Raw genomic sequence first — 27,276 nt, 5'->3', positions numbered from 1 at the left:
CCTTGACCTAAAGTTCTATGGTCTAGTGGAGGATACATTACAAACATTGAGTTACTTTGTACAAAGGAGAGAACAATACAAGGTGTAGAGTATCCAGAAGCTATACATTTCTTATGTCTGTGAATGTAATAGGATACAATTTAGAAAAGACAAAAATTAAAAATATAAATATCAGAAACACTTGTAAAACTAGTATCAACTTGATAAAGAACTTGGTTATAAGGAAAATGGTCAAAGACTTACCACTTATAATACCTAAATTTGGTTTTCCTAAGCTATAAAGTAATAGACTATAGAGTAATGACATGACCATTTTGTCAAAACAAACTTCGGACTCCATTTTTAACAATTTAGTTTCTATTTCTCGTTTCACAATTTAGTATTATACGGCTGACTGGATGGAAAAAGTCTTCAATATAGATCAAATTTTTCCACATGGAATATTCTATGCAAATTAAACTATCCAAGACCAAAATTGTGGGATTTAGACCATTTTCTTCAGATGCCGAACATTTTATAATTATTAGAAAAGAAGATTTGGGGTATAAAAGTTGTTTTAATATAGTACATAGTCTCCAGGTGGGCCAAAATGCTTTACAAATTAATGATGTAGATATTGGCTGTGTAGTGACTTCAGTAGGCAAACACAGAATCTATTAAGTACTCAATAATATCCTTTACAGATCCTCAAACATTAAAATCTATTTTAAAGCAACACTTCCAAAATGTGTCACAGGGTCTTTAATGCCCTGCACCACCAGAGACAGAAATAAAGGACCTTATTTTAACATTTAACCTGAAAGGACATTTTAACCTGTCTGCCCTCTTTCTTCCCTTCCCCCATTATTACACTGTCTGTTTAGGTATGAGGCAAAATTCTGGTATGGGTATTCAACTCAAATATCTCGTTGAATAGCATCAGGATCTCTTGGCCCTCTAACCTTCTTTTTTGTCTGAATCTCCTGAGAGTCAAGCATGTCACATAGTAACTAGCTTCCCCTTGAATAGCATTATTGGAAAGGCGGGGGAAGTCCTTGCCCAGGACTGACAGACATCCTGCCATGATCCAGTTACCTAGTTATTTAAAGTGAAAAACAACTAACTTCTGTAAATTTAACTCAGTGTGTTTAAGTATAACCATTATTCTCTCAAAAACAAAACAACAAAAAAAAAAAAAAAAAAAAAAAAAAAAAAAAAAAAAAAAAAAAAAAACAAAACAACAAAACAACAACAAAAACAAACAAACAAACGAACACCTCGCTTTCATGTAAGGCAAGGATGTCCAAAAGGTGTCTCCAACTGGAGAAGTCAATGAAACAACTGCATGGCAAAGAATAATACTTTTTCTACAAATGGGACTGTTTTAATGTTTTCCCTTCCTGGGTGCTCACTTTAAGGCAACTGTAAGGACCTCCTCCTTCAGAATCTTATCTTTCACCAAAAACCCACAAATTTTGTGTTTGCCTTATGCTGCTTTTTGGTCGTTGCTGCCAGTAACCAACTAACTTTGTTTCTGTAGTTCTTCAAAAATTCGTTTCCATTCTCTGCATTTTAATATTTGGACTTAAAATGGAAATTGCAAACACACAAAGGAATTAGGACTCAGAAGATGAATTTTTATTGTGAACATAGTGAACAAGAAAACATATCACTTTTAACATAAAAGCGTATTTCTCCACAAGTCATGAGGCATTTGCACAGGTCCTTGTTCTCAGTCAGACCCAAATGCAAATGCCATGTTAACAGAGAGAGAAATCAAACAATGACATTGGAAGACAAGCCAGAGCTACAATTTATCTGCATAACGCTCGACAGTCCAATGGCAACTTCTAAGCTGCTGACACCACTTGCGGAAGCTCCTGCCAAGGAAACTCCTGCTGCTTTTTCTGTGAGGAAATTCCTGCCTTTTGTAACTTATTATGCAAGTCTTTCCCTGCCTCCCAACAGATATTCTTCAAACAATCAAATGGATATTGAAACTACGGTATTTAAGGGCAAATCAATTTTAATTTTATATGGCAAATTTTCACAAAGCTACGTATAATTGCAGGACCAGGACAAGCATGTGGAAAGTAGCGACCGAAGCAGAATAAGACAATTAACAGGAGCCGAGGGCCCCTTTCTTGAGCATCTAGTGTTAAGTGAAAAGAGAGAAAGGTTCTGGGATGAAACTGACGAGCTTGAAATTGAGTGCTTTCATAGAGAGTCTATAAACTCCCGCATACATAATACTGGGACCAAATAAATAAATAAAATCTTGTGAGTACCACCTAAATGGTAAATAAATGAACATTATCATTTACTTATCTCCTTGTATTTTGAATCTCAGCTGTTATTTACAATATAGAGGAAAGATAAATGGCGGAAGTAAGCAATTAATGCTTCTATGATAAAAATTTTGGTTCAGGTTAACCCAACATGCTTCTACCAATAGATTATGATTCTTCACATCCAACTACTTACATAGCATTTCTTCAAGGAACAAATTTACGAACCAGGATATTTCTAACTATGATGAAACAACTTTTGATCTTGAATCTTGTATGTAAGCAGGAGTAAATACTTAATCTGATATTAAGTTTTTAACCTGTTTTTTCTTCTCCACTATACACCCTCCATTGGCTTCTAAAAGAGATTTATATGCTGACAAGATTTATAGCTAATGGAACAGAAAGTAAACACACACCTTAAATAATTGGCCTATTTTCTTCAATACAAATACTAGTCACATCCCTAATGGGGAAAGTACGACATTTCTTTATAAATTTTTTTTAAGGATTTTATTTATTTATTTGACAGAGAGAGACATAGCGAGAGAGGGGAACACAAGCAGAGGGAGTGGGAGAGGGAGAAGAAGGCTTCCCATGGAGCAGGGAGCCTGATGTGGGGCTCGATCCCAGGACCCTGGGATCATGACCTGAGCCGAAGGCAGACGCCTAACGACTAAGCCACCCACGCACCCCGAAAGTATGATATTTCTAAATGCACTACGGTCTTGCTTCAAACACATTTTTATTTACCAGAGAACAGTTTTTCTATACATCCTACCTCCAGAACCATTGGGAATGATTTAGTTTTTATTTTAAAATAGAGCCAAGCATTTCTACTAATGCTCAGGTATCGGGTGGACAAAGTAATAGTGACTTACATTTACATCTTGCTTCCCAACTGTCAGTACATTTACTAGCTGTCAGTAACAGAGAAAAATAAAAAATTGACTGTCAGTTTTAAAAAAGAGTAAGAAAGAGAAAGTATACCAGGAAATATGGAGGAAGTAATTTTGAAAACTATTTTACCTACTTCAGCATGAGTTTTTCTCCTGCGTGAAATGTATAACTACGTAATTTGAATGGTTTGATGTGTTAAAATCGCAGATTCTAGAAAAGATGGAAATGCATGAGTAAAACATGTTTGCTTTGCAATCACTGTTTCCAAGCTAGGTTGAGTCTGATGTAAACACAACTGCCATTCACCTCGTTAAATAAAGGGATTCCAGAGTTTTGCAGTGTTATTTGTATAGAACGGGAGACTTAGGCTCAGATTATTAGATCTATGTGTCCCTTACATTTCCCAATCAGAATCGTAATGAATTTAGCTGAAAAGTTGAGAATGGAGTAACACAATGAAGAATAAATTCACACTATAACTGTAACTTTTCCCAAACAAAACCCCCAAGTCTTAATTATTTTCCCAACGTAAACATTTAGAAAAGGCAGTAAGTTTTTTACTTTATACTATATTGGATTATATGTATTTTATAGCTCAAGGGAAATATTGTAGATATGTTACTTAAATTATATGCGCCTTTTAAAGAGCTAAATATTCCCAACATGAATACTTCTGTACCTAAGCTTTGAAGAGAACTCACAGGCCTAACTAACAGAAAAATAAAGGAATAATGATATGACAAATAAGTGTGGATATGTTCTTGTGGTATCCATAATCACGTGCCATTTTACCAAGATTTAAAGTTTATTAAATATGCTAAGCAAAATAAGTCAATCAGAGAAAGACATGTATCATATGACCTCACTGATATGAGGAATTCTTAATCTCAGGAAACAAACTGAGGGTTGCTGGAGTGGTGGGGGTGGGAGGGATGGGGTAGCTGGGTGATAGACATTGGGGAGGGTATGTGCTATGGTGAGCGCTGTGAATTGTGTAAGACTGTTGAATCACAGACCTGTACCTCTGAAACAAATAATACATTATATGTTAAAAAAAAAAGATAGTAAGAAGGGAAAAATGAAGGGGGTGAAAATTGGAGGGGGAGACAAACCATGAGAGACTATGGACTCTGAGAAACAAACTGAGGGTTCTTGAGGGGAGGGGGTGGGGGAGGGGTTAGCCTGGTGATGGGTATTAAAGAGGGCATGTACTGAATGGAGCACTGGGTGTTATACACAAACAATGAATCATGGAACACTACATCAAAAACTAATGATGTAATGTATGGTTATTAACATAACATAATAAAATAATATTTTTAAAAAAAGAAGTAAAAGTTTAATCAACAATGTCAAATATGGGGCAATGCCAATAGAGAAAAGGATTTGGCAAAAATTAAACCCCTAGTCTAATATTTCCTGAGAAAAATTTCAGTAAATCAGTGAAGTAGAAATTAAATTGTAGGATAAAAAGAAATACAGTTAAACAAGACATCCATCAACAACAGGAAGGAAGGAAGGAATGAAAGAAGGTAGGAAGGAAAAAAAAAAGATGCTAGAATTCTCACATCACGTGGGAATTTTCTGGCTATCATGTTACAATTGTTCATCAAGGAGACCCTTTGCAATTTATCATTACTCATCTGATTTAATGAAATTAAAACTGGATGAGTGTAGGTTATTTTTATTAAAATAATGAAATGGAATCATTACAGCATTCTGTCCAGAGATAACAAGTGGATGGACGAGAACATCAGCTGTGAATATATTTAAATATAGATTTACACATGCAGTATTAAGGAAGGTAAAAACAGGATATGAAATAAACATTAGGCATCAACTCTAAGCTCACTGTCAAGAGTACGCCCAGGCTTCTAACCACAGAGTTCAGCTGAAGGTAACTATCTGTCAAATGTAATCTGTGCAAGTGAATATGCTTAAGCTGGTGCTATGAATCAACCAAAATTGCTTTGGTCTTATTGACATTCAATTGCAAGAAGTTGCAGCTCATCCAGTCCAATAGACAGTCTGACAACACCAAAGTGCTTCCAGTGACAGAAAGCTTTAAATATAGATGCAACTATCATCAAAATACACATGGAACTAAACTTTATGATCCTTCATAGCGTCTTTTGAAATTGGTCAGTCAGTCATCAATGGTCATAGATGCCCCCAAGATCTCATCTCATTGCTCTAACAGCTGCCAGTTTGCTCAGTTAACAAACCATTATTAATCTTTTAAAAAAATAATGAATATAGATTTGATTGACAGGTGAAGTCCTCCTGGATTAGTGTAAGAGTTTCTGTTGCATTGTGCTTAACCCCACCTCTTCACTTTGCAGATCTGCCTTTTATCTTTTCTACCATTTGAGACTTGCCCCCAATACATCTTAATAAATAATAACCAGGCATGCATGAAGAAATCCAGAGGGTCAATTTTAGACAATGCTTTGCAGATCTTTTTTGACATGTATTGAGTTTGCATAAGCACTGCATTATACCAACAAGAGAACTAAGGTGAGGGAGGTTAACTGTCTTGCTTAGAGTTGTTTCCCCCTGGGCACTGTGACCTCTCAAGCAGATTCTGCGGTGCCCATCTGCTTTTGTTCCAGGTCTTCATCCTATATTGAACAAACTTTCTATCTATTCTTTTTCTGTCTGTGCTTATTGCCAACCAAGAAAAACATGCTGAGCTTCAAACTGCTTGTGACACTCTAACTCCCTCTGTTAAATATCCTCAATCACTCCATGCCTCAGTTGCCTTATCTGTACCTTCTTCATTGGGTAGTTCATAAAATGATACATTTAATACCTTTGACTCAGCAAGAACCAATGGACATAGATGGGTGGATTGGTGGATTTTAAGTTTTTAAATGTTATATAATTACTGTTCTGTCCCTCAAAGAGCTTATAGTCAAAGAGAAATTGCACTGTTAAGGACAAGTCTTTATAGGATATAAGGACAAGTGTATAACTTTCTACATTTTATATATATATTTGGAGTTTATATATATGTATATATACACACACACATATTTGGAATATTTGGAGGTTGCAGAACTCTGTTATCCACGGACTACATGTATCTAGTATGTAGATGCCAGGGATGTTGCTAAACATCCTGCAGTGCACAGAACAACCCCTAGAAAGATAGATATATCTATATCTATATATATGTCTATATATCTATATCCAGAATGTAGCAGCTTCCTGAACTCTCATGCTAGCTCTTTTCTTTAGCAACCTGCTTCTTCTCTTGGGGAATCTCTATTACTTCCTTCAAGGCCTGCCTTGAACTATGAAGCTACATGAAAATAAATTGTGATACAATGTTCATTAAAAAAAGGAAAGGATAGAAAAGAAGGATAGAAAAAATTAGTATTATAGCAAAATTATTGGAGGGCATTGGTTGGATTTATCTTTTTTCTTATTTATTTTCTAAGTATTCTAAAAATGTGAGTTCTATAACTTTTATGATTTTTCAAATCTCATTTTATTCAAAAATGATCTTCCAAAAATGTCAACCCCACCTCACAATGATTTGTTTCTATTCCCCTTCTTGAGGATAGAGGGCATGGGTGCACTGTCTTCAGTAACCTCAAGACTTCTTAAAAAGTATTGTATGCAATAGTAGACATTTAGGTTCTTTTATACTCATGAAGGTAAAATGCTTTAAGCAAGAGGATTTGACTGTTTACCAGGCAGATGGCCACAGAGGTTCTTTGCAACCTATTACATACAGTGGCAGAAGACATCTTTGCCAATCCTGACTTCAACACATGATCTTCCATAAAACATCCTGTGGACTTGCTCTAAGTAACTTAGTATTGTGTCACCAAAGAATACTGTACCACAAAAGACTTTCCCGCAGACGGTAAAAAAAAAAAAAAGCTTCCTTGACAACCTTATTTTCATAATTTTAAAAAATTATCTTCCAGCAAATATTTACATTATTTGAAAATTTAATCAATATATAAAAATACTAAAATGAATATATAGAACAAAGGTAAGAATTTAACAAGAATTCAATAAGGTTCATAAGCCAAGTAACTTGCATTCTAGGGGCTGACAGAACACACTAAATGAGATTTAACTTCTAAAGGTTTATTTTGTCTAGGGGTTTTAAAACACTGGTTATGTCCCACATGGCTTTTTATTTATTTTTGGTCAAAAAACTTATCAATTTTGATGCTTTTGTTTTCTTACATAGAAAATGGTAGTCAGAAATACGGATTAATGTTTCTAAAACACTGAAAACTAAAAAGGCATAATATAGGTCTTCTGATTCTGACCAAGATGAAGTAAACCAACTTCAGCCTATCTCTCCCTGCCAATGACAACTAAAAACTCTGAATGAAATACAAAAAGCAACCACCTGAGTGTTCTGAAAAATGAACCAAAGCAAACAGATTGTTCAAGGAAGTCAAAACCTGGATAATTAAAATTTTCTGATCTGTAAAAGATACTGTTGAAAGAATGAGAAGACAAGCTACAGACTGGAGGAATATTTGCAAAACAAATAACTAACAAAGGGTTTGTATGCAGAATACATAAAAGGCCACTGAAGCTCCATAATAAGAAAACAAAGAACAAAATATTTTTAAATGGGAAGATTTGAACAAATACTTCGCCATAAAGATGCATGGAGGACAAATAAATGCAGGAGAACTTCAATGTTATCAATAATCAGGAAAATACAAAACCAAACCACAGTAAGACAAATATCTATCAGAAAAATGGCTAAGATAAATGGATGAATGGATAAGAGATAAAGAAAGGAAAGGAAAAGAAAGATCTCTTACAGATCATGAATGAAAACCTGAAATAAACTTCAATTCTTACTAATTTTTTTTTCTTTCTTTCTCATATCAAGCAAGTGCTGGTTAGGCTGCAAAGCAACTGTAATCTTACATTTTGCCGCTGGGAAATCAAAATGATACAAAAACTTTGGAAAAAATTTGGCAATTTCTGATAAATCTAAACATACACATACCATACAAGCCAGTGATTCTGCTCCTAGATATTTATTCAGAAAACAAATCAGAGGTTGACAGTGTGGGAGGGTGGGGAAAGGGCAGTGATTATAAAAGAGTAACACAAAGGAATATTTGGAGGTTGCAGAACTCTGTTAATCACGGACTACATGTATCTAGTATGTAGATGCCAGGGATGTTGCTAAACATCCTGCAATGCACAGAACAACCCCCACAAAGAGAACTGTCCAAAATGTCAGTAGTGCTGATTGAGAAATCCTTCCCCAAAGCAATTAACCTCTTCAAGAATGTGACATATCAGGGTGCCTGGGTGGCTCAGTCCGTTAAGCGTCTGCCTTGGGCTCAGGTCATGATCCCAGGACTGAGACCCGAATTGGGCTCCCTGCTTAGCAGGGAGCCTGCTTCTCCCTCTCCCTCTGCTTGCTGCTCCTCCTGCTTATGCACGCTCTCTCTCTCTTTCTCTAATAAATAAATTATAAAAAAAAAGAATGTGACATATGCTAATAAAAATGTGAATACAAACAAAATCCAAACTTGGGGTAATTTCTATGCATTCCACTTATTCTGTTTCCAAGCGCTTCACATCTATATACATATACACTAGTGGGTATTTCAATATCAAGAAGCAATAACTTTACTTTCACTGGCACTTGTTATACAAACACATAAGATTGAATCAGTTTAAGAATTATATCAAAAATGTGTAATAGAAAGACATGCGACGTGACTCAGGGAAACAGAAAGCCATACAGAAATGAGTCCGAGGGCAAGCAACGTTGAATCAAAACCTTCCTGCATGGGGACACAGTTCTGGTTTCTAGTATTAGGCTCAACAAGCAAACCTAATCTTTTTGTTTATGCTAAATCCAAAATTCTACATGAATTTTCTATGATTCTATTTGAAATATTACCTAAAATGTGTTTTCATTGTATACATTTTCCATGGAAGCATCCACTGTACATTCATAAAATAAGTCACCTATCATTAATGCTCATTTACACAAGTGTCAGTGATTTAGGACAGTATATCTAATAGGTTGCAACAAAAATTAACAACAGCTCATAATTATAGATGCTAATTTGGATAAGCTCTCACTAATTAATAGAAGAGTTTATCCTTGGTATTTATTTTAACCATGATCAAGCATTGCTTATTATTTTAATCAGTACATGAACCAGTTACACATGTTACAAATGAACATCAAACTACTTATATTAACACAAGAAACTCCTGGTCATGAGATCTGCAAATAATGATAATCATTTTGCATCCTAATGACTATTTTCCCCATTCACACATCAAATATGCACCGAGGTGACGGCAATTGTAACACAGAAAGAGACAAGTCTTGAGGGTTTGTAAGTAGCTTTTCCACATCTAAAGTTCCTTCAAAAAGACATACCTGCCAAAATTAATGGAAATAAAGTAGAAAAACAAGTACAAATTGCATTACTCCCCCCGAGCTCCCTCTCCTGTTTCATATGAAACATTAGCAATTTTTCTTTCCCCTGAAGTGTTCACGGTCAGGTAAATTAGCTGAAATGTTGATGCGTTGATGCCAAGTTAAACGTTGCCCTTGCATCAAGCCTATATTTCTAATTGAGAATTAATCTTCTACTTGCCCACATGAAAGGAATGGCTCTCTGCCAGGAGCTAGAGTTGCAGTAATCACAGGCAATAAAGGACACACCTCGTTGGCCTAAGTGGTTATTTTACATATAACCAGTCTGATATTGGGTGCAGAAACAATTTCAACCTTATCTTTTAACTGCAATTTTGACCAAATAGTTGCTAAAAAGTTTTGCAAGAATCTGCAATGTTCATGCACAGGTTTCTCATCGGCACTTAACAATTAGCTAGCACATCTGAACACTGCTGTAATTTTATGCCAGATTTTTGCTTGTAAACAAGACCATGTCTAGCTTTGTTAGAATTGACTGCAATATCTGACCAGCATATTAGACAATATGCTGGTCAGATGCTTTTTCGTTCCTATATCCAATTCATTTTACAAAAGATTCTTCCTTACTTCTCATCATTTTAGCCAATGTGTTTTAAATATAATGAAGTTTATAGCCACAGGCATTAAAAAATTGTGGGCAAGGTCCTACTGAAAACACTGTGACTTCTGGTTCTGACAGAGATGGAGATGCTCTAGTCCTCCCAGATGCTCTCTCTATAATTAAAAAAAAAACTGTGGGCATAACACAAGAAACAAGTATAGGACAACTCGTCAAGGTGGGAAGAAGGTGGCAAGAAACTTAGGGACCTCTGGATTGGAGGAACATGACAAGTCAGCACTGCATTTCCTTCCACCCTTGTCAGGGCCCATCAGCAGCTGGACATTTACACTTGCCTAGCATCAGTTAGACTGAACAAGGAAGCATGCGTCAGGGCTGTTTGGTACTTTATTTTTCCCAATCATTGGTGTCGGGGGAGACTGGCTGAGAGCTGAGCCTCCAGCCTACTTCACAGCAAAGAGAATGAACGCAGGGTTATGTATCAGGGCTGGTCTATACTCCAGTTCCCACCCCACCTCCCTCAAGGAAGCAGGGATTGGTGGGGAGCTGAGCCTCTATCCCTATTAGTACTAGTGAGATTGAAGCATGTTGTATGAGTTAGGGTCAGGCAATATTCCACTGCCCTCTTCACTTCCTTGTGAATTGGACCTGTGGGAAGCTGAGCCGCCATTTACAGCTGGCATCAATGAGGTGCTAGGAGAGGGCATTGCTGAACATCCACTCCTCCTTCCCTTGGTGTCAACAGGGACCAGCAGAAAGCTCGGTGTCCACTCCCACCCCACAGCCACAAAGTGGTGTGACTCAGGAATGTGCCTTCTCCTCCCTGGGGGCAGTGGGGCTCAGTGAGCATTTCAGAATACATCACCACGCAGAAGCAACAGTGTGGTGCCAGCAGGTGGCTCACATTCCCTGGGAAGGTATTGAAGGGAGAGCTAAACTTCGACCCCACCCATCAGCAACCAGGCAATGAGACACAATGCTCCATGTGTTTAGAGTGGTGGTGACAGGGACAAGTGGAAAGCATGTATATCCACCTGGCCATTAAAAAGGAAGCCAACGCCTTTCTATAAATTCCTTAGTGCCAACACCCCCAAAATGGCTACAGGTGATAGATTTGATCCAATTAGGATGATACAAGGGATTTGCATCCCAGAAAACAAACAACTTAAAGTTACATAATGTATGTCCATAATCTAAACTTTCTTGGTCAACCTCTGCCACAGTGAAATTGACATAGACTGAGTCTCCTCCCCAGGCTCCTGGACTCTTCTCTATCCTCATCCTTCCCACCGCAACACAAATGCCTTCTGTCACTTCTCCCCGTTTTTTTCCATTCTTTTCGCCCTCCCCAGATTGAGAAGCATGAACGCTAAGCATAAACAAAATTGATCCAGTTACTTTTCTACCTCTAGAATATGCAACTCAATTTTTTTAAGGATTATTTCATGCAATCTTTGGAGAAGAGAATGAGATCGCTTTTTCTGACACTAGCACTTATACAATTATATAATATAATATATACAATTATATAAATAATCTATAAATATCAGTATTTTTTCACTGCTGTGGTTAATTAGAAGATTAAAAAACCTATTAAAGCCTTTCCATTCTTGGAAACGTTCTTTTAATTTGTTTTAATTTTAACTATTCTTTTTTTGGCTTATAGATATCTAAACTGGTATCTTGAACATATGCCTTTATTATGTATCCAGAGCAATGCAGCTGCTTGAAACACTTGAATGTTATATTTGAGAGAGAGAAATACCAAGGGAAACAGTATGGGAAAATAAAACTATTAAAGTCCATGTTTAAATAAAGTCATATTCTCCATTCCATTACCAAGTGATACATACCATAGGCCCAATTCTGCCCTAGGTTATATGCACACTGTTCTTTCTCTCTTTAGTGGTAATTGTTCATGTATAACTGAAGCCATCAGTTAGCCCTGTGGGCACAAGAATGCCTATCCTCAAAAAAAAAAAAATCACAAATTATCCGTCTTATTATATTTGGCTTTTAGATGAAAGTGACATAATATAAATGACAATTCCATTAAATAATATAGGTTTTAAAAAGCATTACCATCAAATTTTGACCATTACAAATTTTACAGGATTACCATAGTGGCATTTTCAAGACTAGAGATTGTTGAAAACAAATACGTAGACACTGGAAAATACTCTTTTGATAGCACTTTTCAATTTTACTAGTGTATGTAATAAATGTGTATGATAATATTCATATGTATTTTCCTTTTGTATTTTATAGCTGGAGGCTATATATTTATAGCTATTAGCTCTACTGACAGAGAATCAACCATTTTCAAGCAAGAAAAATTGCTAACTTCTTCAAAGACCATTTTCTGAGTTTAAACATTTATTTACTCACGGCTTGCTTTAGAACTTGATTGGAGGTGTTTCCATAGAAAAGGTCTTACCGAACTTAAATTTTTGCTATGAAATATTAGACTGATAACACTCAGATTTGTAAAAGGTACACATTATAATGTGATGTGTGATGATTTTCTGTTCATATTAGCTAACCTGTGTGTGTGTGTGCGTGTGTGTGTCTATGCATTGTTTATATACCAATGGCATACTAATTGCCAGTACCAAATAGATTGGATTAGGAACAGGTGGGAAAAAAAAAAAAAAATGGGTCGCTTGTCAGGAGGAAAAAAACCAAACTCCAAGCTCTATGTAAACCTCTAACCTATGGTTTTTTTCAGCCTTTTTCATTTAAGACACGATGTATTTCTTTCGAAGAAACTCAGACCCCCACTCTTACTAAAACCTTTTGCTATTTTCACCTCCCAGGCATTTTTCCCCTGTTTTTGATCTACTGAACTTTTCCTTCCTCTTCTTCTCAACCTACTTAAATCCTATCTAGCTTCAAGAGTTAACTCACACCCTAACTTTTTTTTTTTTAAGATTTTATTTATTTGACAGAGACAGCGAGAGAGAGAACACAAGCAGGGGGAGTGGGAGAGGGAGAAGCAGGCTTCCCACTGAGCAGGGAGCCCGATGCCGGGCTCGATCCCAGGACCCTGGGACCATGACCTGAGCCAAAGGCAGACGCTTAACAACTGAGCCACCCAGGCGCCCCTCACACCCTACCTTCTTTATTCATGTTTCCTGACATACCTGAATTGGAGATGATCATTTCCTGTCTGGAATTCAGATTATCTTATTTTGTTATACACTTTAACCCATTGAGCAAGGAAGGAGAGATAATCCTTGGCCCTCACCCAGACGAATGAAGACATAATGGAGTGTAGGCATCAGAATATTTTTTTAAAGTTTCTATGATGCTAATGATTTCTATAGTTGAGAATTATTGCCCTGAGCCAAATTCTAGTTCATATATGCCAAGTACCAAAAATCTGGCTCTTGGGCACCTGGGTGGCTCAGATGGTTGGGCATCTGCCTTTGGCTCAGGTCATGATCTCCAGGTCCTGGGATGGAGCCCCACATAGGGCTCCCAGCTGGCTCAACGGGGAGTCTGCTTCTCCCTCTCCCTCTGCCTCTCTCCCTGCTTGTGTGCTCTCTCTCTCTCATATGAATAAATAAAATCTTAAAAAAAAAATCTGATTCTCTTCTAGTGTTTTTATTTAAGCAAATGAAACGTATCCACGCAATTGTCCAAGCCAGGAATCTGGGATTTATCACAACTCCCTTCCATTAACCTCCAATTTCTTCCTTCAGCAAGTCCTTTGTTTTAAATTCCCAAACAGCTCTCAAGCCTGACCACTTCTCTACATATCTGCTATCATCTTTATAGTTCAAAGCATACTTCTATCTCACTGGGGAACATGAGCACAACCTAACAACCCTGTAATCTTGTCCTCACGCAGACTGTTCTCCTTCATAGGAGCCAAAGGGGTTTTTATGAGAAGATCATCTGCTTAGGTCATATATTTTCCCCTCCTTCTCCTTCCTCCCCCATCACCTATTCCCTACCTAAAACATTTCAATAGAGTCCCACTGAAAACATTTTAACATGGTCAACGATGTTCTGTAAATACAGCTTCTTCCAACGGTTCTGGCTTATTGTACATGCTGTTCTAGTTTGCTGTCTTCTACCCACACTGGCCTTTTTGTTCCCCGCATGCAACATACTCTCTTTTATAAAAGGGTGTTTGCACTATTTGCTATGCATGTATAGAATGTCCTTCTCCCCTCTCTTTGCCTAGTTGGATCCTATGCATTTTACTGAATACATTTTGTTACCCACCGAATTGTGTCTCCCACAAAGATGAAGTCTTAATCCCCAGGGCTCATAAATAGGACCTCATTGGGAAATAGGGTCTTCCCAGATGCAATCAGTTAAAACGAAGTCATACTGATTTAGGGTGGGTCTTAATCTAATATAACGGCATCTTTATAGGGAGAGAAGACAGTGTGACACACGAGGGGAGAAGACAGCCTCATGATAATGGAGGCAGAGATTTGGTGTGAGACATCTAAAAGCTAGGGATAGCCAGCAAATACCAGAAGCCAGAAGCAAAGAAGGATACTCCTTTACAGTTTTCAGAGAGAGAGAGCATGGCCTTGTGGACACCTTGATTTCAAATTTCTAACCTCAAAAACTGTGTAATAATACATTTCTGTTGTTTTAAGCTACCCAGTTGGTGACCTTTTTTTTAGGGCAGGCCTAGAAAACTAATACACATGTCTAATGTAATTTCTTCAAGTAAGCCTTCCTTGACTTCAGTGATTTGATCAAATTGTCCTTCATATGATCCCAGAGCACATATCACAGTTATAATTTTGCTCTTATTGGTGTGATTGTCTTTTTCTCCTAATAGACTGTAAGCTCCATCATAGCAGATGATAAAGTGGTTTATCAGACATTATTGTCTTTACACGTCACGTTTATGGTATAAACCAAATAGGCTGTGTTTCTCTTTGTTCCATATTTGTAATGGGTATCTAACACTTCAAGGAGTTACATGAGTTTCTTGAGGGTTGCACAATTTAAGTAAAATGTCAAAAATTAAAGCCTCGCCTCTGACCAAATACTGAAAGTCACGTGCAAAAATGCACAGAGAATAATTTTTGCTTGCATGGTTTTACGTCTCTCCATCATCAAGTGGGAAGAATCCTCCTCTTATTTCTACTGTATCATAACATGCCTTGGTTCTGTACATCATGGATCTGGTGACCAGGATGGGGTAAGTGGGATATTCTTTCTTTAACCCACTATAGTCGTTCCGTTCCTGACTGCCATAAACCAGAGACATATTAAGCAGAACTTTATATAAAATTACACTCTGTTGTACATTTAAACCATTTGTCTCAATGAGGATATAGTTGTAAAATACATTAATTTTAATTATTTGTACAAATCATGCCAATATGGGAAGCATTACAAATATTTACATTACAAATATGCACAAAAATAATTTATATTTATTTTACAGATGTGTCTTCAGTTCCTGTACTTTTTGGTAAGAGGATTCAAATAACTTTACTCCTTAGATCATCATAATGACCTAGGTTCATGGCAATTTATTATTTATTTATTTATTTATTTATTTATTTATTTTTTTAGCTAAAGGTCAGAAAAACTAGAGATTATAAATCCAGGCTGTAAATCTGACTTAACCTACCTAAGGCTTATTTTTCTCATCTTTGAAATGGAGACAAGCCAATGACACAGAACTATTGTTAGCATTTGAAATTTAAGCATATACCATGTTTAATACAGTATACATAATCAGTGCTCAAAAATGGCAACTACTATTATCAGCATTTTTAACTAATTCTGAAATATAATTTGGTAAATTCTATTGATATTCAGTTAGTTTTCGATAACTAAAACTAGTCAACTAACTCGGGCAACATTCAGCAGCTGGATACAAACAGAAGACTTTGCACATATAATAACATTTGACACCTGCATCCACACATATCAACAGTTACAGTTAAAAGCAATGGGAAGTATTATACAATATGGATTGGGATTCTCTCGGAGTGAGGGCTGAGGTGGTGTTCCCATGAGAATCCCAGCACACAAAGCTTATTGAACTGAAGGAGGAAGCTTCCATCAGGTTGCATGGACATTCTATGCTCTTTCAATCAACAGAGACATGGAATACCTTTATAAAATGCGCACACGGGCATATACCCCAGAGATTAATTGAGAGAGTTGGTTTATCTATTCCAGCAAGTGTTAAATTGCATTTTCTTTTTCTCCAGAACTATCAATAGATTTCTTTTTTCAGATTGAATACATAAATCAAAAGAACATATTTCATGAACAAACTGTGATTATGAAACCCCTATTCTTCATCTATTGATTCCTAAAACTTGATTTACCATGCATTCTTTCCTTCATTGTATTAGATTAGAACTGCTCTTTTTCACCTCACCGTGGCTAGAACCATCTTTGGCTCTTGAACTGTCAGTGTATCAAAGAGCCTTCGAAAGAGCACAGAAAATGCATGCAACCCCACTGCCAACCCATGTCTTGTTTTCATGGTTGTACTACTTTGTCAGTTGCAAATTATAAATTGTTTTACTGTATTTCAGCATAATTACTACAAGGGTTACTATACTAATGATTCTTTCATGCTTTTTGTCCTATAAAATGTATAGAACTGCTTAAGGGAAAACCGTCTTTCCATAAGAAAGTCTGAGCTTTGACTTTTAAATGATAGGCTGCTAAATGTGAATACACTTCCAAGTTGTTCTACCCCCCAACCAATAACAAACTGCTGAAGTAAAACTCTTTTATGTATTTCAAAACTGTTTTTTAAGAAAGAAAATCAAAAGAGATCTCTTACAATAACTATAAGCACGTGCTTATAGATTCAATTTGAAAACCAAGCTTTAAAAAATCTGCTAATGTTATCAGTGTTCCCCATTTGATAATAAAAAGTCTGAATAATTTTTTTCCAGTTTTAGTACAAAAAATATGACATAACGAATTTCAGCTTGATATAATTTGAAATAGCCAATATATTAAACCCCAAAGTGAAATTTAAATTGGCAATCGTGTCAGATTCAAGTCCCTGAATGAATATTAATTTAAAAACTAATCATTTTCCAACAGGTTGAAGCTTCAAAATGCTAGTTCTTGAATAAAAGCTGTTAGATCCATTACTATGACATCTGGCATCTTTTGTTTAAGAAACTAGACCTCCAATGTTCAGTATGTCTGGCTCTTCCTGGCATCTTTTTTGCCCAGGGATTTAATTATTTAAAACTCATTTCTTTTTTCTGAATTTGAGAAATTAAAATTCTCATTTTACTGATGGAAAGCTGATACTGAGTGAACTGTCTGAGGTAAGGTGTAAGGTCAGATCTGTTAATTAATTTTATGTCATAGCCATTTGTTAAGTTAAATTCTGGTTTCTGAGCAAATTTTATAAGTAAAGGTATATGTTTTATTTTTACACACACACATGCACGCACATGCATGCACACCCCATATAAATACATTGATGTGTGGCCATATTGGAGGATGAGTAAAAATATGCATTCACATTAATTAGACTTGCAATTTGAAATGAGACTAAACCAGATTATCAGTTATGTGTTCTATCCTATGCCCAGCATGATGGAAGTCTCTAATCCCCAAATCAAACAGAATTTGGATGTACGATATAATAATGCAACAGTAAGTTACATTTTATATTAAAATATATTCTTTGCAGTTATACAGTGAAAGAGTTACAAGCTACATTTGTCTCAATATTGGCCAGAAAATCTACCAAAAATGTTTCTGTATGAATACCAGACAGCATGGAGAAGCAGAAAAAAGCACAAGCTTGATGGTCAGCTCACAGAGCTGGCTCGATCACTTACCATCTAGACAACCCTACAAAACTCAAGAGATTTCTAAACTCCAACTGTGCCTCCACTTACTTTTTTATGTGACTTCAGAAGGAATTCAAGGAAGCCTCCTTTGTCACCTAGTTCAAACCTCTTTTTACATAAGTAAGGAAACTAAGTCAAATGGTTTCATTAAAACTACAGAGTAGCATTACCTGAATAAATTATCCCTACATCTGATCTCTTGTCCTCCCCACTACTTTATAGCAACCTTGAAAGAATGAGCACATTCCTTTTAAGACATCTATAAAATGAATTATTACAAATTTCATAGTATCTTCAATGTATTCAGGCTGGTGTCCAATTTAAAGGAACCCTATGCAGATCTCCAATTTAGAATAAATAATCACTAATTTTCCTTTGAATGAATCCAGATTCTCATAATGCTGGGTTGTACCCAAATGCACCAAGAAAGCTAGGTGAACAAATGACTAATCTATACAGTTTTTCTAATGTTTTAGGATTGTTCCGTCCTTTTAACTTACCATGTAGAATGGGGAAAAACTTATGTAAAAATAAATTTTAAAAAGTAGTACACAAATTGGAAAGGACAAGTTTTCTCTTGATAGTCCAACAGATATGAAATAAAGCAGCCTCATTAAATCACAAGTACTTTAACCTTTTCTTGAAAGAAGGAAAAGATTTAAAGATTTATAAAGAAATTTTTGCCTAAACTAGGAAATGACTCATATTTGACATGTATTGAAATGATAATGCTGATTTCAATAGGCACTCTAAGAGCATTTTACTCCCGGGAGAGTAATTCAGTCATGGTTACCTTTTCACATTTGGATTTTAAACTTTCTTTTGTAAAGCTTTTAATGCACTACCGCCTGCCAAAACATGGCACAGTTTCACAGATAAGGCAAAATAAAGAGAAGTGAAAAACACTTTTTATCATTGTTGATACAAAAATATGCAACAAACGTTACCTATGTGACATCTTCTGCAGATTCCCTTTCTTCAACAGTTTCTATTTCCATATTTTTAACATTATAACCTAATTCTGCTGCACTGGTCAGTGGGTGGGATGGACAATTTCAAGATACAGAACAAATTAGTCCCCTATCTGTAACTACCGGAAAATGAGAGGTAAGCACAACCATATTAAACCCATCATGTGCTATACACTGGGCCTTAAAACCAGACATGACTTACCCTTTTACAGAGCCTTTCAAACCTAGTACTATGGAAATGTCGCTCACTGCCAACTGCATTTGATAAACTCCTATTCTGAGTAAAAGCTGAGTAGATAAGGCAAAACACACTGATTGGATATTCCTCTGCCAATAATATCTTCCTATAGAAATCAATCATTGTCACCTCTCTGCACTCATATTTTAAATTTTCTTCCTAAGGCTTCTAATGTACTACTATGCCAAGACATGGTGGAATTTCAGTTACAATCAGGCAAAACAAGGATATGTACAAAGTGTATTGAAATCCTCAAGAATGATATCTGTGCTGAAATAAACTTTAAAACCCAGATAACAATTCCCAAGGCCCGCAAAGGAAGTCTACTTCCAAACTGCTTCAGGTTGCAAAAACAATGTGAGACATCAAAGATTACTGTCCTAATAAGAATGAGGGTGCAACTGTCCTCTAGTGTGAATGGGGTTTGCATGAACCACTCTTCAGCCACTCCTGGGAGCACTTGGGACGGGGACGGCTGCACATTGGACCTCTGGTATGACAGCCAAGGGTAGTAGCTTTTGGCTGCATTGGGCCATTCTAGGACCCTGAGGAAAAGAAAGGATAAACTCCGTCTCCATTCCCAGGAACTGTAAAATACCAGATTTCGCACCGTTATCTCAGCCTTTAACAGCTTCTAAGGCTAAAACAAACCGTGGCTGACAACTAAAGTAATCATATAACACTTTTTGAGCGTCTGAAGTGTAAAGTTCATGAGTTCTAAGGTCAGCATTTTAATGTAACAACCAAATTTTATTCACATCATCAGATGCGATCTGGAAGAGACAGTTGTTAACAACCAGGCAGGAGGGTTCATGGTGCCATAACCAGTAAAAGCAGTACCAGGCACTGAGAGAGCCCTGCCACATTTTTTCAACAAAATACACTAAACAAATAAAACAAAAATTTCCGGAGGATGTTATCATCCCAAAGAGCATTGTCCCAAGCTTTGGTGGGAGTTTTCACAGCAATTTTGAGGGGGAACTGCTGGAATATCAAGAGATACATCACTAGTCATTTAAATGTTATTTTTCTTTAGTTGTCATTTACACGTAAGTGAAATCTAAAAGCACTGCTTCAGACCTTGTGGGAAGATGCCATTTAAAGGAAAGACAGGAAGACTGATCCTTGTGTTTAACCAAACGTTAAATATTTTTTATTTTACTCACCTGCACACTAAGATGAATCCATTTCTTCACAAGAATTCTCCCCAGTGTCATTACTTTTATTGGAGGCTGCAAACCATTTACTGTGCGATAATAAAACATGGTCTCTTTCTCGGATATTGTAAGTTTGAACACAATCTGCCCATCCGCCGTCTTTTCTATAACACACCTTAGAAAGCAACCAGAAGAGAGAAAAGGTCAGCATCCAACCAAAAGACATGCTAAGGCATTGTGCAGTTACAGTGGTGTGAAAATAACCCCAAACTCCACTCAGAGGGGCCCCCTAGTGAATAAGTGCCTAAATGCCCTTATATTAAGAGCAGGTTTTACTCCAATTAAGAAGCCCTTTTATTTCAATAAAAAATAGAATTCTTATTTACAATATATTCCCCAGAACTTCAACACCCTTTATTAGAGATTCATAATGGAAACAAAAGTGCTTGAATCATCCAGCAAAACCAGCATTTAGCCTGTTGGCTCATTAGTCTTCTGCTATTTCTTTTATAGGAAGTGGCACAAGACACTATGTCCTGCTTGGGGATTGAGTCATCTGCGCAAATCTTTTTTTTTTTTTTTTTTTTTTTTTTATAATGTAAAGAGAATTTAGTGTTCATAGAAGACTGGAAAGTGTTAGCCCTGAAGTCAGAATCGTTCTACTGAATTCCCATGATGAAATGGAGAATGGACAACTGCAATCTCTACTTCCTTCCTCACCAACTGGCCAGAAGCCAAAGCCAGGGTCTGTAAGAGCTCTCCCTGGCCACACAGCCCAACTGAGGCACTGAGAGGACATTGATGATCTTGGATGAAAGGTCATACAATCGTCTAAAGACAACAGTGAAATAATATTTTGATAAAATAGAAGAACGTTCAGAAATTTCCTAGGTCTTACGTCAGGCCAATTACCAAGTTATTTTTAAAAAATCACTTCTATCCTCATCATAGTGGCACACTGTTCCCATCCCTTTAAATCGACAAATGGTGTTTTTATACATGTTTATTTTCTATGTTAATTTATGCTTCATATAAATTATCTTATGTTGATTGTATGATTGCATGTTTTGGGCCACTCTGTACACACTGAACAGAAACAGCTATGAACCGAAGCCTCATTCCTCTCTATCACATTTCAATTTAATGATTCAACTTCTTAGCAGAAGAGAGAATATGATGAATGCTTGCTAGTAGCCTCCTGAGTGGATTATTCCCAAAGATCTGCTATTTAAAGACAAATCTCACTGACATTAGCCATTAACATCTCCCCGAGTAACTAGCTCTTAAAGATGCTCATCAACCTGCATCTCACAAACAAGAACTCAACAGGGAGGAGAATTTCACCAGGTACTGGAGGAGTCTGGGTCCCTTTCTTCACCCAGCTGCCTCCTACTCAGCTCAGGCATCGCCAGGACTATGCCTGATCCTGGAACCTTCTCTCTGGCTCAGGGTTGCTTAAGTGGCCTTCCTTGGTGTTCAGTTAACACACTGTGCTGCATTAGTTAATGGCATAATGCATCTGTCTTCCCATTAGCTCATGAGTTTTCTCAGAACAGCAGAGCCATATAGACAGCCAGCCCTAAAAACCAAGGAGTCAAAGACCAAATCGAGAAGAAACAGCATCAAAGAAACAAAGATAAGGTGAGGCCAACCAAGAACTATTGCTAAAGAGGTTTTCAAACTTTCCTTAAAGGTCACGTTTTCCACAAATTGTCCCTTCTCCCTTACATGTATTCTTTCTTGGAGTTGAGAGGTGAAAATAAGATTGGAGAACACTTACTAGTTACTATTTCACGGTTTTCCTATATTTTGTACATTTTTCTAGTGATAAAGTTATGAGGACAAGGATATTTTTAACACAGGCAAATAGGTTTAGTTGACAAAGTTTTTATATAAAGTAGAAATATGGCTTTATAGAAATTCTACTGTGATTTTTTTTTAACTCTCCGGTGGATGGATATTTCTAAATCACTGGGATGAAAGAACTGTCTCTTGACCCGCCCACCCCCCACCCTTGCCTCCAGGTCTCCAGGTCTCAAACAACCTAAGAAGAGTTCGCCTCTACTCATTTTTCTTGAGTTTAAATCAACAAGTTTAAATTTGACCATTACTCAAGAATATATTTGCCAAATGCAGGCTTATTTTCCCAAGCTTACTGAAAATGCATTTCTTAATATGTTATTGATTATCTTCCTTGCTATTTTGTTTGCTTGTAAACATACTAGCTTTGGGAGATAATGAATGGGAGAGGAAGGCAGGTAGCAAAATATTTAGGAACTGGATTTATTCTGCTCCTGGATAAACAATAATTGGATAATCCATGCTTTGTTTGTTTTACTTATCTCATGCAAACACCTCAAAATTCCCCCAATTCCCATAGTTATTTTAATTTTGAGAATGGAAATGACCTTGATGCATGGAACTCTCCAGACCGTAAACCAAGTACCACTGCCTCTGTCAATACCTTCTCTGTCTTATTTATACAAAATGATACCGATAGAAGAAGAATTTGGTAGAGACTTATCCCATGGAAAAAAATTGGGGGGAAAAAATAATTTTTCCTAGCCATATTTGTCAACAATTTTTTTTTAAGACTCTTTGGATACTCTTTACATAAACTGAGTAGGTTGGATTTACTGACATTTCAAACAGTAAAAAAAAAAAAAAAAAAAAAAAAAAAAAAAGGGTTTGCTTTTAGGGGAAAAAAAAAAAAAAAAAAAATGGTTTGTGATCATTTTCACTCCAAGTGAAGAAAAATGCCAACTTTCACTTGGCAAATTAAAACTAAACACCAAAGACATTTAAGTCATATTTGCTTATGAGATTATAAGACTTTTCTGGTTTGTTTCACGAGTTTTTAGATATTTGGCCAACACTCTCAAACAAAGAAACTGTCAGAAAGGGAAGAGCCAAAAGCCCCTACAGGAAGACAAAAGATAAGCAAAAAATGCCTCCAAACTTCCTTACTTATTCAAATCTCCAGATTGGCTCTAAAAACTGAGAGAAAACACATGGGACGTCAGTTTTAGAAACTGTTGCAGAATGAAAAACAGGTGATTATATAGACTAACAAAAAATAATGTTAAGGAAGCCCCAGTCCAAATTCACCAAAGGCATTTCTACTGTGATCAATGGCATAAAAGCTTCTGGGAATCTTCCATGCTTACCTATATATTTCCTAACAGAAAACACCACAGGGTAAAGCACCAAAAGCTGTTATCTTTTCAGAGTTAGAGGATTATTCATTTATTCAACTTATATGATTGGGCATCTTCCATGAGTCAAACAAACATCTCTTCCTGGGAAAATAAGGATGAATAAAACACAGTCCTAAGCCCTTGGAGAGCTATCTGCCTGATGAAAATTTTCTACTCAGGGCGCCTGGGTGGCTCAGTCGTTAAGCATCTGCCTTCGGCTCAGGTCATGATCCCAGGGTCCCAGGATCGAGCCCCACATCGGGCTCCCCACTCCGCAGGAAGCCTGCTTCTCCCTCTCCCACTCCCCTTGCTTGTGTTCCCCCTCTCGCTGTGTCTCTCTCTGTCAAATAAGTAAATAAAATCTTAAAGAAAGAAAGAAAATGTTCTACTCTGGCAGGAGCAGGTTGTTTATAAAAACCTAGATCAGGGGCGCCTGGGTGGCTCAGATGGTTAAGCGTCTGCCTTCGGCTCAGGTCATGATCCCAGAGTCCTGGGATCGAGCCCCGCATTGGGCTCCCTGCTCAGCGGGGAACTTGCTTCTCCCTCTCCCTCTACTGTTCCCCCTGCTTGTGCTCTCTCGCTCTCTCTATCAAATAAATAAATAAATAAATAACCTAGATCAAAACTTAGAAAATATCAGCTATTTGTGCCACTAGCCCCTACACGTCAAAACTCACACTGAGCCTGGCTGAGCCTCTAAGACCAAAGTTTTCGCTCAATGGCTGGAAAATAAATGAGACGTGGAAACAGATCTGCCTGCAATGAAAATATTTAACATATTCTTTTGTGAGGGCTCACTTCATCCATGAAAGAGAAAAACTTCTAAATTTAGTGGGGAAAGGTTGGAATGTAAACCTGAACAAGAAGACTATAACACAGGAGTTGATCTTCAATCGCACGAATTCCAGGGTTAGCCTTCATTTCTAGTTCAGAATTCATGTTGCAATAATCTTCACCACTACGGATGGTCCAGGACCCTAGGAAAGCTTACACTCACTCTACTACTTACATTACACATCCTCGCTCAGGTTTCAACCACACAGCTAAAGTAAATGATGTCGGCAGCCTCGGAGAAGGAGGAGAAGAAAAGCAATTCTTGTGATTTCCGAAAATAAAGCTTGTGGAATTGCTCTGGCAGTTGGGACACAGATCATGCTTGTCTACCGTGACGCAGCTCCCAAGGCCTGTGGAGAACAGGGCAGTGTAGACGGCAGGTGAAGATCTATAGGGGCAATCCTGAATGCAAAGCCGCTGGGTACAGAACCCAAGACCCTCAGCAACAGCAGAGCTATGACAAAAAGTGCTTCGGTCTGGGAGTCCACACGTCGCTTGGGTTGGCACAAGGGACACGTTCTTGAAAGCTCCCACATTCTCCAGCCTTGGGAAGAGACCCTGCGAGTCAGCCAAGGAGATGGCAGCGAAATACGCAAAGAGCAAGGTTTCTGGGACGTGGGTTAAGAAGCGGAAGCCCAGGGAAAGAGCCAGGCAATGCATGTTCACAAAAAAGCATGCTCCTCCTGGTGAAACATTCCTAAATAAATAATAAGGCCAATGCCGCTCGCCAGCCACGCTCTGAAGCAGGACACCTTAAGTAACGTTCAGATACTCCATTTTCCAGAAACCGCAGATACGTGTTCACACTGAGGTAATACCAGAGACGTCCTTAGCAAAGGTGAGGACATGAGAAGCAGCTGGTGTCTGGGAAGCAAAAACAAAGTGTCAAGCAAAAGCTGCTACATCTTTAAAATATAAGTTCATCCAAAGCCTGAGGACTTTGAGCCCCTGACAAGAAACATTATTGAACTTCTCAAAGAAAAAACATTTTGAAGTACCTTGTCCAGAGGAAAATACTTCTTCTTTTGGTAACTATCTTCCTTTTGTGGGGCAAATCAGACTCTTGAAGAGTCCACAGGACAACCAGCTTTATGTATATAGTTATACGCAGATACACTGTGCCTATATTTCATTACGCAGTAATTTCAGATGACTACTCTACCCCAGGGAATTAGCGCTATCTACTTAGCAAGGAAAAGAATTGCATAGATTTTCTTTACACATACACCTTATGTCGTAGCACACAGCTAACTTACAGATGTCCGAAATAAAGCTGCCAAAGCACTTTGGGCCTTTCCCCCCATCCCAGCATGTGCAGCAACTTTAAGCTCACAGTAAAGCTGATTAGAAACCCAACACCATCTGTCCATCCTATGCCTTAGTATTTAGCAAACGTTTGTGTTCATGTTTCCTCATATGACTACTTATTTGTAGGTTAAATATGGACCCCTAATACTGTGTAACTGTATTGATAAATAAGCTGAATTACCATTTCTTTATTGCATTTCAACCAGTCCCCTCAGTGTGACAAATGGTTCTTCACAGGACCACTGTCCCCTGTTGCCTGGCAACGCTGTGGTAACCCCTGAGTTACTCTCAGCAAATAGGCCACAGCAGCAGGAACGCTGCAAGGAAGACGTGGGTGCCCAAGGAGAGTATTCTGCATGACAAACACTTGGTTACCTGAAACTCAGAGCGCAGTCTGCTTGGTGGCCCGCCTGGAACTGAGCTCCCCAAGCTTTCAGCAGGTGCTTCAAGCAGTGGGAGGGACCTGGATGGGGCCAGGCATGCATAATTTTAAAGTAGCAGTACACCTTATCCTATAATCCCCTTTGTGCCCCTCCCCTTTCCCCCACTTTCATGCACCTCAATCCATTTAATCATGGAATCAAAATGATCTACCACTATCAGACAGTAACACAAGGAGTAATTTCTAGTGCTCTCTCTTTCTCTTTTCTGGGGAGCAAAATGGAATTCTAAACCTTAATATATTGATGCCCTAGAAGCTTGGTCGGTGGATGTAAGTTTCTGTTGTTGCTGCCTTCTTTGCCCCTGGAGACCCTCTTCTAAGCAGGCATTTCGCTACATCATGAGGAGCAGCTGGTGTTATTTCTAAATGTTGCATTTGGAAATGGAAGATTTTAATTCAACTATAGAAGCAATAGGATTGTTGACGCTTTAGCTGCCTAACTGGATATGAATATGTGTATACTTATGAGTGCATTTTTGATGTCAATTCTATCGAGACTCTCTCTTTTCTACTATCTGGGATATCTCATCCTAGATGAGAAATATCCTAAAGCAACTGATACTTTTTTTTTTTAAAGATTTTATTTATTTATTTGAGAGAGAGAGAATGAGAGACAGAGAGCACGAGAGGGAGGAGGGTCAGAGGGAGAAGCAGACCCCCTGCTGAGCAGGGAGCCCGATGTGGGACTCGATCCAGGGACTCCAGGATCATGACCTGAGCCGAAGGCAGTCGCTTAACCAACTGAGCCACCCAGGCGCCCGCAACTGATACTTTTATCGCTCCATTCTTAGCTCATAAATGGAAAACATGTTTGTGAAACAACTAGTCCATTGTGGTTCCGTTTTCTCTAAGTTATTTAGAGAAATGTTTAGAAATGAGAGAAATGTTTTATTGTGTTTCTTGTTGGTAAGGCAGCCAGAGACAAACCCCAAGTGTCATCTTTTCAACTTCCTTTACTTTCTCTTCAATGAGAGATCTGGAAACCATAACCTTTTATATATCAACTTGATCAGAACTAGGTGCTTCTAGAGGAAACTTTCATCTTTTGTCAAAATATCCTATTTTCTACCTGTTGATTATTACCATCTTGCAAGGGCAACTTTCATTAAAAACAAATTCTAAT

General features: G+C 37.6%; 1 protein-coding gene across 1 annotated transcript in view; it reads right to left on the bottom strand.

Moving 5' to 3' along the window:
• The window catches only part of USH2A (usherin), a 710,400-nt gene extending 685,337 nt beyond the window's left edge, over positions 1–25,063 (bottom strand). Inside the window, exons 1-2 of the mRNA XM_021698433.1 lie at positions 24,579–25,063; positions 20,382–20,547 (exon numbers count right to left, since the gene is read on the bottom strand). Of these exons, the coding sequence (XP_021554108.1) occupies positions 20,382–20,547; positions 24,579–25,063 (651 nt within the window). The remainder of the gene's footprint in view (positions 1–20,381; positions 20,548–24,578) is intronic.
• Positions 25,064–27,276: the final 2,213 nt, after the last annotated feature.

Source organism: Neomonachus schauinslandi, chromosome 6, assembly GCF_002201575.2.
Source record: "Neomonachus schauinslandi chromosome 6, ASM220157v2, whole genome shotgun sequence".
Taxonomy (NCBI): domain Eukaryota; kingdom Metazoa; phylum Chordata; class Mammalia; order Carnivora; family Phocidae; genus Neomonachus; species Neomonachus schauinslandi.
The sequence above is the reverse complement of the archived record's forward strand: the minus strand, read 5'-3'. Positions and strand labels throughout refer to the sequence as shown.